This window comes from Argiope bruennichi, chromosome X2, assembly GCF_947563725.1.
Source record: "Argiope bruennichi chromosome X2, qqArgBrue1.1, whole genome shotgun sequence".
In the NCBI taxonomy this organism is placed as follows: Eukaryota; Metazoa; Arthropoda; class Arachnida; order Araneae; family Araneidae; genus Argiope; species Argiope bruennichi.
Window position 1 is genome coordinate 1,664,618 of NC_079163.1, and position 14,459 is coordinate 1,679,076.

The 14,459-nt window shown below is 28.4% G+C and overlaps 1 protein-coding gene across 1 annotated transcript in view; it reads left to right on the forward strand.

Annotated features, from left to right (window-relative positions):
- LOC129960042 (ubinuclein-2-like) overlaps positions 1–14,459 on the forward strand; it is a 158,544-nt gene that overhangs the window by 72,491 nt on the left and 71,594 nt on the right. The window contains exons 4-6 of the mRNA XM_056073059.1: positions 924–1,049; positions 8,347–8,447; positions 11,190–11,577. Coding sequence (XP_055929034.1) covers positions 924–1,049; positions 8,347–8,447; positions 11,190–11,577 — 615 coding nt within the window. The remainder of the gene's footprint in view (positions 1–923; positions 1,050–8,346; positions 8,448–11,189; positions 11,578–14,459) is intronic.

The following is a 14,459-nucleotide window of genomic DNA, read 5'->3' on the forward strand; positions in this document are numbered from 1 at the left end:
TTGCCTTTTAATGAATAATAAGCATGATTTATTTTTTACCAAAACAATATATGTTTTGAATAGCAGAATATAATATAGGGAAATTATTAAATAGAATTAAAATGTGCCAAATAGGCTGCATTATGAATTAAACATTATCTCAATGACACAAATCTTATTTTAGCAGTTCTGCGATAAATATAGTCCTTTTTTACCGATATATTTTTTAACTGTGCAAAATAAATATTTTGAGAGTATTTTTAATTTTAGGACTATTCATACAACAACCATTTTGGTATATTTCCGAAATTGCGGTTTAAATCTAATATCGCTATAGCCATATATAGGTCTTTTCTACAAATGTTTATCCAAAAACAGTAATATATATAATAATCAGATACTTATTACCCTTTGCAACAATCATGTGAAGCTTATAAATGGAAATAAAGATGCACTACCAAATATCTACATAATGCACTGTAGGGTTATTATTTAATGCTTATTAGTTATGGCAAAGCATATAAAATATATGGATTAAAAATTTTTGAAACCAAATTAACTAGTGCTAATTTTAAATAGAAAGCGTTAGTGTCTCATGTAGATGTGAAATATTTTTAATATGTTATCTTTAATTACTACCAAGTATCTTCTGACGTGATATAATAATTAAAAATTGTGGATTTTGTGAAGACGCATGACCAACAAGGATACATGGCTTATGGCAATTTTAGATTCATATCTCTACTGTTGTATGTGCTTGTTTACACTGAAGAAATAAAGCCGTAGAAATGAATAAACATTTTCATGTCGGTATGGATTTGGGCTTTTTTCCCCCCAGTATTCTTTAAATTTAACAAACATATAATCAATGTACGTTATTTTTTTTAAACGATTCTACAAAATAAATGTTAGTATGATATGTAAAAATTGTTTCTTTTCTTTAGTATGATGAACTGGTGCCGTCTACCCTTACAACTGAATATGGAGGGTTTTACATAAACAAAGGAGACTTAGAATTCAGAAATTTGTCTGAATCAGAATGTAATTATGAAAATAAACCAAGGAAGAAGGTAAATACTTTATAAAATTTTCTACCGTTATTTGTATTGCCCTTATCTAAACTATTAATTCACTGAAAAAGTGCTAAACACTTATCACTATTTGTATAAAAGTAATAAATATACATGATCGAACTTAATGCATGTTGTATGTTCTCGGTTTAACAGAAAAGAACGCATGCACCTTCTACTCAAATTTATCAAATCTACTTTATTACATAAATTGGATTAAAGAAATCATATAATGTATTTACTTCGTTATTTTCAACAAGTTATAAAGAAAAAAAGTAGTTCAAAGGATCACGAAATTTTTTAAGATTACGAGGATCAATATTTTTATAATTAAATGGAATGCCTTACCCCCCACCCCCTCCCCCCAAAAAAGTAACCATAAAAATATGTTGCCGTTATTTGAAATTTATGTGGCCTATCTGTGCTACCGATCGAGATGAGATTTCATATATAGTTTTTCAGAGGGAAGATATAGACATTAAGCTTTGGATTTAGTTATTAACGTCGGGATTTTGTGAATTATAATACAGTGACATTCACGATTATAGTTACAGGTACAAAAACTAGAAATTTTCGAACGGCAATGCCCGTCTTTTCCTTTCGCAAAATGTGCAGTGCATGCAAAATCCCTAATGAACGTTGGAATGTTATATGAATTTTAAAAAACAGACGCGTTACACATGCACACACAAAGAAGAGCTCTGGCTGCCCCTCCCCTCAGTAAAAGAAAAAACACGATTGGGTGAACACGGAGAAAATTTGCATATGGTAGAGGCAAGACGCCGATCACTGATGACAGCACAGATCGGAGAAATGGAAAATTTTATTCGGATAAGCGATTTTTCTTATGAGTTCCATAATCGGCAATTCGACATTGCATACCGGGACTGTAAACAATAAATCGAACGTAACATAGCAAGAGAGATGTTTGCAAACTCATATTTGATAAAATTTTCGCAAAGTTTACATATTGATCATGTACACTCTAGATTTGAAATATCCCTTGAACCAGATCGTATTTTTTTTTTATGGTGGGGCGTATCCCTTGAACCAGATCGTATTTTTATTGAGCTCTCTGTTCCAATATTCTTTTAGGATTTCCGCATGCGTTGAACTTTTTGTGGTGGGAAAAGTGGGCGTTACTGTTCGAAAATATTGAGTTTCTGTACCTATAATCGTAATCATGAATGCCACTTTGTTGCATTTCACAGAATCCCGAGCTCATAACATCAATAACTATATCTGAAATCTCATCTCCATCGATCGAGCAAATTGACCACTTGAGGTTAATATAACGGCGAATTATTTTATGACCAACCTGAATATTAATTAGTTTTATTATCTTTCAAAAAGGTTTACAAAAAAAGTATTGGGTAGAAAGTTTTAAATTTTAACAAATTAGTTTTGGCTCGAAGACATATTATAGAAGCCACCCGTGTGTTTGAGGATGGGGATTCAAAGTAATAAGTAATTTGGTTTTACATTTGTGTTATAAATGTAATATGAAAAATGCGTGAGGAATCTCTAATAGTGATATTTTGATTACAAGATATGTAAATGGAAGATTTCACAGAAGTTAAGATTGAAAATTTTATTCTTTTAATGATTAAGTAGATTTTAAGGCAAAAATCTTATGAAAATCTGTGTGATATGGCGAAACTATCATTCCTACCCTGTTAAATATGGGACATATATTAAAATTAATTATAAAAATGAGGTTAAAAACAAAATAAAATGAAGTGATGAAATCCACTGAAAAATTATTTCAAGGAAATTCAAACTATAAACATTTTTGAATATTTTATATGTTGGATTCTCTTGTTTCTAAATAATCTTATTTGTATCTTATTGTAATTGTATTGTGATACTGGAAGAAAATATTCATGCATTTTATGTTTATGATATAGAAATGTTAGGCAATTAATCCAATGCATATATTTTAACTATTTTATAATCAAATGATTTTTTATTTCGGGATTTCTATTTGATTATTGAATTCAAAAAGCAATAATAATTATCAATTTATATTTCCCCCTAATTTTCTAATGGCAGCCATTTTTGTGTTAAGCAAGGGCTTATTTTACATTTGTAGGGGTGTTACTTTACTCAGAACTGGTGAACCCTTTATTCATGAAACAAAATCAGATTATTCAAGAAGAAACAATTTTGCCATTTATAATTCATATTTATTTAAAATTTGAATCCTAAATAATAAAAATCTGCCTAAACACTTGACATCAAAAATGACAAATTTTTAGTGTTTGAAAGTATATTACCTCAAGAAGGAATGTATTTTCCGTCTTGATTTTTTTAAAGGTGTCTAACAGTCTATATAAACTCAATTTTGAGACTTGCTTTCATTTCAAGATACAATGTTTCAAAATCCGAAGATTATATTTTTTTAAAAATCCAGATTTTTGTGCCTAATATACATTTGTTAGAAAACAGTTTAAAAATCTGATTTTAATATATATAATCTGTTGCATATTACGCTGCTGCATAAATTTCATATTTGAGATTTATATCGAGACATTAAAAATCATAAAAATCGAATGGTTAGCATGAAATGAGAGTACATCGGTTGAAATATATGCTATGAAATAAATTATATTGTGAATCGATTAATTTTGTTTCCTATGTATTTGTTATCTTCATAAAATTAACATTTTTTAAAATTATTATTTCTGAATCAGTTTTACTTTTTCTTATTTTCAGATAAAAGTAGGTGTTCTTTTCTAAGTGTACTAAATTGATATATATATTTATTAATGTTAAACTTTTTATATACTTTCTCTCTATTCCTTAATTTTGGAGGAAGGCTGAGCATTTTTGCTTTTGTTTCTTTAGCAGATATGTTTTTACATTTTTTTTTTTTTCAATTTCTTGATCGGATCTTGTACTTCATCGCTGATTAGTGAAGTGGAAATATGTTGATCAAATAACATTTAAAACCGTCTCCAATTTCGTTTTCAAAGCACTGACTCTTTTCATTAGACCATGCTTTTCTATTTAATTAGTTGAAAAAAACCCTTAAATCGATCATGTGGAATCAGTTTTATTGGGAATTTCTTGGCTCATAAAATTCTGTATTATCGAGGTCTTAATTTTGTTTGTTTGCATGTAACAAAGGTTAGTGACTTGCCAGGAATAAATAAATTATTGTGAATCTTTTCTTCCTTTTTGTTAATTGGTCAACTGTTATTTATTTTTTGTTTCTTTATTATAAATTTTAAGTTGCTTAAATAGATCGCAACTAAACCCGGCGAAAGTAAGAGCGAATTTAACCAAAAATTTATTTTTATGGTACTTAAAAACCTTTGTTACTTCATGGCTGACTATTTATTGAGGCAATTTTCTGAAACACAGCATGCCATATATGCACTTATGGCTTTCGCCTTCCCTGAAAATTCCAATGGAATGTTTTCCATATTTTAGAATCGCGTAAAACTTCACACATACTCATGTCAAATGCATTAAGTAAATTGAATTAATACGACTAATTTTTAAGAACTAGGGAATGCAGAAAAATTTGCATGGCATATCGTTAGTTACGGTTAAATAATCCTACTGTATTTGGAAAGTAACTGGTGAATTTGAAACAAAAATTGTTTTAAAGTGCCAATATTCCTTATTCATTATAATAAAAATTTTTATTTTCAGAATGAAAATAGTTTTATTGTATTTAGAATTCTTTCCTCCCCTCTCTCTTCTGTCTGAGATTATAGCAGTAGAAATGTAAGTTTGGTATATTTCTGGAAGAAAAGCAAGTGATTCCTCATTTTGTAATGAAAGGTTTGGGTCCTATCTCTTTCTGTTTACCATTATTTCTATTTATTTTAAACATTCGTTTTAGTTTTCCTTTATTAATTTTATATCATAGCAACATACACAATAAAATGTTTTTTGAAAAAATGGTGTGAAAAGTGACATATGAAGTCTTCACAATAATTTTAAAGACAAGCAAGCTAAAATATCTTGGAATAAAGTTAAAAGAAGGATAGGTTAGTACAAAAATTGCAGGATTTTAAAAGAGGATAATAAAAATCAAAATGCTACATTATTGGGATTTTTCAATTTTTTTTTTTTTTTTTTAACTTTAAAAAAAGTGTTGAGACTAAATGTAACATATTATTCGCGCTAAAATTATATAAATCAATTTTGGAATGTAGACAATTATTTTGTGGTTATATATTGTGTAAACTTTTTCATGGTTAATTACCATAAAGGCTGTTGCAAGGAATTTTGAATTCCAGTAAATTTCAAAATTAGTGGAATTTATTTAAAACAATTTAAGTATTGTCTTTTTTAATGGTGCAATTCCGTTTGATTCGCAGAAAAAATATATAAATTTCAGAGTGAATGCACGATGAAAAAGAAGCTTTTGAGAATAAATAAATTAACTCAAAGGGAATTAGATCTTCAGAAATGTTCAGAGAAATATTCAATAAATCTGTTTAGATTTATCGCTGTCAGTGCAGAATTTCATTGCTTGATAATTTGTGCTGATTTTTTTCAGCTGTATTTTTCATGGAACTTTGATCCCAGTCACCTGTTTGTGTGTTTAATTTCTTTCAAACTGTATCATTGCAGAAATATGACGGGAAGCACTTTCTTTTTGTTTTTCTTTATTTAATTAAAATATAGTAAACTCTAGATTTAACCCTTCGGATCGGATGCACGCGGAAGGAATTGCTGCCTTAGGATGGGACCAAGCAAACGCCGACTGTCTGTACTTGTCGGAGCATTTTCTTCCGCTAAGCGTAATTCGCATTATTTTTCATAAAATATGTACATAAAACTTCATAAAATGTACTCTTTTGCACAGAAATGAAACAGTTTTTAAAATATGTGACAATAGATATAGCTTCAACCAAGATTTAAAAAAGTTAAGATATTTGATATTTAACACTAAAAGAATAAGAAATATATAAAGTGTTTTATTATGATCGATTGTACTTCTTAACAAGATTGGTTCAGAATAATAAAAATTAGAAAAACAAATATTTACAATTGGTATTTTAAAATACTTCATAAAAATTATAATTAATGCTTCAAAGCCATGTCAAATCCCTCTAAACACTGATCAGTGTAGAGACCGTCATTGCACTTATACAATCATTACAGTTTACACTCATACGTTCATTGCAATTTATATTCATAGGCAGTGTTTCATTTTTTATCTTGCATCTATGCATCTTCTAAGTTTTTAATCATCTGCTTTCTTATAAATCATTTAATATTTTGTGACTGTCATCGGAAAAATCTATATATAGATCATGCATAGTCTTGTAGTCATAACTGCGCAAATGAAACTAATAAACCCTTGATAGAATAACGTCCTATCCCAAATGAGAGTATAAATTGTAACAACCACTTCGAAATAAGTACTTACTTTACATTATTAAACGCGTGTTTTTTTTAATATTTGTGGAAATCTGATGTTTCACAAGTACTTATCCCAATCTGATCTCGGAGAGAGAAATTCTAATATATGGGACCAATCTTTTGATAAAATCGCGAATTAGTAATGCCATCTAATAGAAAACATTTCCTTCCCAAAAGCCCGTCGTTCGGCCCAGACGAAAATGCAATGCAAACGCATGTGGAGTCGTTTGGTTCGAAGGATTAATAGACTAATGGGGCCAAAAATTTGTCCTTAATATTGTTAATTGTGCCATGGAAATTATTTCAGAAAGAATATGAGGCTTACATTTGTGCTGTGTATTATAAATGTAATATATTTAGTGTACATACTTTTTTTACGATCAAGAAATTCCCGATAACTTAGAAAAAATTATTCTCTGCACATTTTAAAATTTATGTTGCAGTTTAAATGCATTGTTTTAAAATGTATGTTCATGTTGTTATGATTTAATTCAAGCATATTGTATATGTCGTTAAATTTTTTATCAATATGCATTGTTAGTCTTTTTTCCTTTTTTTATTAATTATTGAATCATTTCATGTTTTATTTCAAGACAATGGTATGAAGGAATTGCTGTTAGTCAATTCATATATCACAGAATCTCCAGCCATGTCCGTTTTTATATAGTGTCTTACACTTCTGTTTAATAATAATTCTGTTGATAATGAAAAAAAATATATATGTATGTCAATACAGTGCAAAATAAACATTTAAGTACATACTAATCCATCAAGCAACTTTAATTTTTTATTTTGTTTGCAAAAAATATGTGATGATACAATTGGTGTACTCCCAGTTAAAAAATAAATGAATCTTCTGTTCATGGTTGGTGGAGTTTAGGAATAGTTATCCTGAAACTTGTACAAACATGAGCTGCATCATTCTTTGGTGATGGGATCAATATTTGCTTTTTCTGTATTGTCGAGGTAACCTGTAATGTTGTGGCTAAACCATGTTTGTTGAGGCTTTTCTTGGCTATGAATTACAACTGCAGACAAGTCTACTTGCAAGGTTTGTTGTAATCTATGAATCACATATGTGTTTAACAAATCTGAACATGCATATACTTTGTTGAATAAGCATATTAAGCCTAATTAATATACTACTGTTTCATGCTGAGAATGTGATTTTTTTAAGGTCCTCTTACTTAGCTTGTAAATAAATCTAAAACATGAAATTCATACTACAATATAATACACAAGAAAGTTTTTCTATGCAGATTTTGGAAAATTGAATTTTTTAAAAAAATTTCAGATTTTTGAAAAATTATAAGTTCAATAGGAAGACAATTTCAGTTTTGAAAGTTTTTCTACATAGTACATTGACTTCTTTACACCCTTAAAATATTAAGCGAAGGAATACATTCTGTATTGAGGTATTGAGGTAATATGTCGTCGAAAATTGGATATTTGTCTTTTTTTTATATATTAAATATTTTTCGCTATTTGGTTTACAAATTGTGATTAAATATGTATAAGGCATAATAAAGGCTATTTTTTTTGGTATCTAGTTTTTATTTCATAAATATAGGGCTCGCTAGTTCTCAGTAACACATTAACATTAACAGTTAAAAATCTCAATAACAGTTTAAACACATTTCTACAAACGTAAAATGTAGTGCATTCTTAACAGAATAATGGCTGCCATCAGAATTTGGAATAAAGTTAATAATTTTAAATTTTTTTTTTGGATTATATAATCACATGATTATGAAATTGATGTCAAATCAGCAGTTATTTTTTTTCTGAATTACTTGTTGTAAAATGAATTTGCTGGAAGAATTCCGTGGCAAGTTCTAATCCGAATATCACTGTATTTTTACATGTATTCTAGCTTCGAGTGATTTTGTTTTTGAGAAATCTTTATTTTCAGAGAATAAAACAAGGCACAGATAAAGAAAAGAAGAAACGAAGGGTAGGATTTGAGGAAAATCAAAAACGCCGTGGTCGGAAGCCATTAAATGAAGCTCTGAGGTTTGATGTTAATTTATTATCATAATGTTTTCCGAAGTTATTTTTTCTTCATATGCATTTATATCGCATGCTTGTTTTTAAACTTCATGTAACGTAATCCGTAATCATGTTTCAAATGCAACCATTTTCCTTCCTCTAATCAGCTTTGAATTATTTCATGATTTTTTTTATTAATTTTGAATACTGTAATTATTCACAAAATGATCAACTATATTTTTAGTTGAGTAAACCTTCATTATAAAAAGGTTTGTTCTGCAAAATTATGGCTGTTTTGATCTTTTTTTTCTTCACATGTTATTAGTGTTGAATTTGTACTTTAAATTCCAAGTTTTCGTCCTTGACGTGCCTTCGTATATGAAGTATTGAAAAAAATATCCATTTTACATCTTCTATTTTTTTTAAAAAAAATATTTCCTGAACCTCTGGTTTTACAGAAAAATTTAAGTTAGAGATTTAAATTATTCAGTGGTTTGAGTTGAAAATTAATTCTGTAGTTTTCTTGAAAATAAGTGTGAATTTCACAAAAGTTTCCAAAATTGTGAGTGTTTCATCGGTTTTTGCTGAATATCTCTTAAACTACAGCAAATACATATATATGGAATTGTTTTATAGGTGGGTAAATATTCCTTAAGTAATGTATAATTAGCTGTTTAAACTATCAATATTTCAAGATATACAGTTGCGAGAAGGAAGAGTTGAAAAGTATGTCCAAAATAAATACAAAGTGACTCTGTATTTATTTTCTACTTCATATTCATTATCATAATGATTTTAAGTTTTCTCATTATAAAATAATAAAATTAGTGTTAAAAATACGTTCTTAAAAGAATTATGATCGAAAATATACTTATGAGTATTGAAACACTTCTTCTCAAAGCAGATGAAAGTGAAGTTAAACTAATCGGAACACCCTGGATCTGGAGCTGAGATGCTGTTAAAGTATTTTCACATATTACTTTAATAATAATAAAAAAATTATTGCAGCTGAAAATTGGGAAACTGGTATCTTGAACAGATGTTGACTTTTTTCCCCTCTTCCCCGCAGCTTGTTATTTTTTCATAGCCAAATGCACCCATCTTACCAAGCCAATTGCAAGATTTACTAAATTTGGAAGACAGAATACAAGAAATTCAAGAGATATTTTACAATCAATTGTATTTGGTTTAATCTGACCATAGAACAAATCTTCTTGAAGGTGATAATAAGCTCTGATGGTTTCTTTCAAGTTTATGGATTTATGCGACGAATCCTTGGAATGATTCACTTTCATAATGGCTGTGATGAAGCTGAATAATATTCAATGACTGCCTAACAGCATGTGGTGTGGCCTCCTCTATGCATTTTATTCTTCAAAATGATTTTCCAGTGGCAATAAGTAACATTCTAACGGAAACGTCAGATATTAATTGCCATCTATGTCGCGAATTTGGTTGAGGCAATGTTAGATTCAGATGTTAAGATAGAGTGATAACATTTGCTTCTATTAACAGATGTGCTTAAATTAGGAAGAAGAAAAAATTACTGAGTCATTTAATCGTCTTCCAAAAAAATTGTATAGCCAAATAGTCAAATGAAGACTTTGAAAGTGCTTTTCACAATCCAACTAGTACTTCCCCTTTTCTCTTTGTCACTGTTTAGTGAAGAGGAGGTGAGAAATAAGGCTATTATTTTTTTTTAGCATTCTCATCAAACAGAATTGATTCTGTTGATGGAAGCAGTGCTGGCGGATGATATAACAGGAACAGATCGAAAAGGAAAAATGTAAATAATGTATTTTGTTTGTCTCATAATTACTCTTCTGGTTTTATTTTTTTAAATAAAAAGTATGTGATTTAAAGAATATTTTTGTGCGATTTTATTACGATATGAAAATTTGTGATGATTAATGAATACATTTGCAAAATAAATTTAATATAGAACGAGTAAGTTTGTGTCGTTAATTTTTGGAAGAATTTCCTTGAACAATTGTATATCTTGAAATGTTGATCATATAAACGCCCTGTTGTTCTTTATTCGTAGCATATTTACTCATTTTTTAAATTTACTCCTTATGAAATTTTCTATAAGCATCTTACTTTAGGAGATAAGCATCACAAACTAAAGAAAAACACACTAAAAAAAAGAAATTCATGATTTTTTTAAGTCTAGGCTTTAGAGCTATTTTTGAATGGGAACTTAAAAAATTTATTCCAGTTTACATTTGTAATTAATACCTTTCACTGTTGGACTAGACCTTTTGGAGGTATTTACAAAAGCATAGGAAATGTTTTTTTACGCCAAGTGGCGCATAGTTGCATATCGAAAGCACAATATTAAAAATGTAATAAAATCAAAACTATCCTATCTTTTGGACACCAAAATGCATAATTTTTCTGGACTATTTGACCTAAAAAGAGAAAAGTCATAAAATTATTTGAATTTTTAAATAAAGAGCACATTAATTTTAGATTTTTGCATTTTTTAAACGTTATTAACATATATTTTAATAGTTCAAGTTTTGTTAAGTAAAAATTTATCAAATGTAAATAAAATTTGCATCACTCTTCATTTTTAATCTGTTATCCTTTATTTTTAGATATTTGTGATTTGTATAGGAATTTTTTTGTTAATATTATCAAACTTTATATTGTTCCATGGTAATTGAATTAAGGAAGATATATTTTAATCTTACATTTTTTTATTTTTCTAATTCAAGAAAAGTGTATAGAACTAAAGTGTTTGTACTTTTCTTTTATTTTCAGTGCCTTAAAACCTAAAAAGAAAGCACAGCCTACTGTTGCTGATATGTTGCAGCAGCACAAGGCTAATTTGCAACGTATGCAAGAAGAAGGTTTGCAACAAATGCAGTTAGATCCCATTAAGGTTGATAGAGAGTATGAAACTGAAGAAATTGATGATAACGAGACTGATGTTTCTGAAGTTCCAGGACACCCTTCTTCTATATCTGAAGCTATTGAATCTGTTATTAAGGCTGCAGCAGAAGATGGCGGTAGTAATACTTCTGTTGGCCCTGTAACAGGAAGTAGTGACGGTGAAGAAGCTAAAATACCTATAGAAAGTATAGAAGCTCCTAAATTGCCTGATAATTTGCCGCCTGAATTGGATGAAGTTCTTGAGAAATTGAAAGTGGTAATTTTTTATTTATTTTAATTTCAAATATTACTAAATAGACCAAAATGCACTTTCCTTGCGAGAAGTTTAGTATTTCAAGCTTTGTTGTTTAATTACCTTGTAATGTTTTTATAAATATGAATTAAAAAAAATCTGCTTTTCATTAAAAAATATATAGTTTCTTTATACTGTATCATATTCAAGACTTTAATATTATACAAATATTAAGGTAATATAGCCGATGATAGAGGATTAATAAGTCTGTGAAGAATATATGCAACTCACTTTTTCAAATGCTTGGTAGTTATATTTCCAGGTGTAATTGAAATATGAAATATTATTTCTTTTTTTTTTTTAAAGTTTAATTAGGATAAATGTAATGAGTAGGATTTAATTATTTAACCTTATCACTTGGTGCCTTTAAAGTATTAGCATTTTTTCTGATTGAATCTTCTGAATATGTTTTTAAAAGAAAGTTTTAGTATAACGTTAAGGTTTCACAGGGTGCGTAGCGTCATGAAAAATGTTTAAATTAGAAAACCATTTTTAATCACCTTAAAAGTGATTTATTTAAAAAAAAAAAAGTTTTTAAATTGTGCTTGATTTTCTCGAGAAGTGCGAAAAAAGGTTTTGTTTCCCCACACTTAGAATACGATAATTCGAAAGTGTGGTGGCAAAAGATGAAAGATTATCTGATGTATCAAGAAAGTAAACTAACAAAAGGGAAGAATTCGGGCAAAGTAGATCCAGGGGTACCAACACATATTAAAATAACACTTAATGAGCTGTCTCCCTTTTTCTGTGCATTGCCGTTTATTGAAATTTTGGGATAATTATCCGAAAGCGACAGTACAAAATGTAATGAGTAGGATTTAATTATACTTGTAATGATTAGAAAAACGTATGAACTTCAATTTTTAGTGGTTTTGATGTTGAAGAAATTATTTAAATTGTGCCTGATAAATATATTTTAATCTGTGATGTATCATCAGAGAAAAATACGCAGATTGGTCAGATCAACGGAAAATAAGTATACAGCAGAATGAATTTGTTACGCCAAAAAGGTATATCGCAGTGAAGCTTCTTTATAGTACGTTACGCATTCGATCGTGGATTTCATTAATATGTCGTTTAGGCGCAATCCATTGAACGACTTAATGAAAGAATTTTATAGTACTGTATTGAATTGTAATTCATTGTGGTTTGTAACAATGTTAACGTATATGTGCAATTTCGTTAGTCGATCATGTAAAATCTAATTTGTTGAAGCTAGACTTCTTCAAGCTTAAGCTAGAAACTTAATTTGAAGCCATTAAGTTTTCAATGATCGAGATTTCTTTCTTGGCGCTTTTGTAAAGACCCTATCCATTTGAAAATAGTTATTTTTTCGACTCATGTCGTCACATTTTAGTTTTTATTAGGGGATGGGGAAACTGCTGTATCTGATACTTACAAATTTTAACGAAGTAAAAAAAAAAAAAAAAAAAAAAAGTTTTTCAGAACTTTCAATTCTTTTGGGTTCAGATTTTATAATTTTTTTCTTTTTATAATTCTTAGTTTTTTTTTGTCTTGTGAAATCTGTCTATATATATAAAGTTTTGTCCTGATAAATGCACCGCATAAACCTGTGAATTTAGGAGCATGCAATTTTAGAAGTATTTTTGGGGGTAATAAAGGTCTATTGATAACAGATTTTTCGAAATTTTAATTAGAAGTTTATTTTAAGAATAAGAACTATTTTAGCGTGCTTTCACCGTAGCGTCAAAGCATTATCGAGCAAGTTAGTTTTACACTGTTTTAACGATTTTTTAAAAAGTTTTCAAGGGCACCGATTTTTTTTAAATGAATGCATATTTTTTAAAGAATTTAGTTATTTTTGGAAAATTTAGTTTTTGACACAATTTGCAATAGTGATTTTTATAATAACAAAATTCAACACAATATAATTTCTTTTTCGAGTCATTGAGTCACATTACTTTTTCGCTTTATGTCGTGATAAAATAGAAATTGCTTTCTTCGTTTTAATTTGAACTTCAGAAATTTTAAAACATTTCGCTGAAAAAGATTCTTTATTTGATGAGCTTTATTAAATTTTGAGACAATCTGATATATTATCTGCTGCTGGTTCAAAAATTGCTTTAAAAATGCTTCAGCTGGCACTTTCTTATTTTTATTTTGTTTCTAACTACAAAGTTGACTTTTTTTTTTTAATTTAATGAATTTGTTTCTGTTATTTATGAAAACTGGGACTTGTTAAAGCACTTTAATTTCTTCGTGGAATATATAATCAAGTTTATGTATTTCACTGTAATTATTTAAAAAATAAAGTAAGTTTTTCTCTTCCACATATAGGTTAAAGAGCAAGCTTTTGTTAATTTTTAAGAACGTCCATAAACGGCCTTTATTAAATTTCTGAACTAAAAAGCGATAAGACAATTTTTATGTATTCTAACCATTTTATTCTATTCTGTTAAATAAAATGACTTAAAAATACATTTAAAATATTGCTATATTCTATCCTCAATTTAATGGTGGTTTTGTCAGTCTTATGAAGTAGCATTCTGGAATGCTTTAGTTCTTAGATGTTATAAGAATGCAAATAAAATTAATAAATATAATGAATTAATGCAGAAGGAAATTTACACTTTCCATCCCAGCCATGTTGAGTCTTATTTGTTTTCACATATTTATATATATAAAAAAAATCTATAGCAAAATTTTTGGACACATCAGAAATAATATATTCATCTAAATAATTTGTTAATTTTAAAAAGGTGTTGAAAAAGATCAGAGACGTGTATTGTTAATCTTTATAAAAGTTGGCTTAATTTTTTTGGTATTGATGTTTTTTCCCCTCCGTTTTATGATCAACATTGTTGAGCTTTTGTCAAAACCAGAAT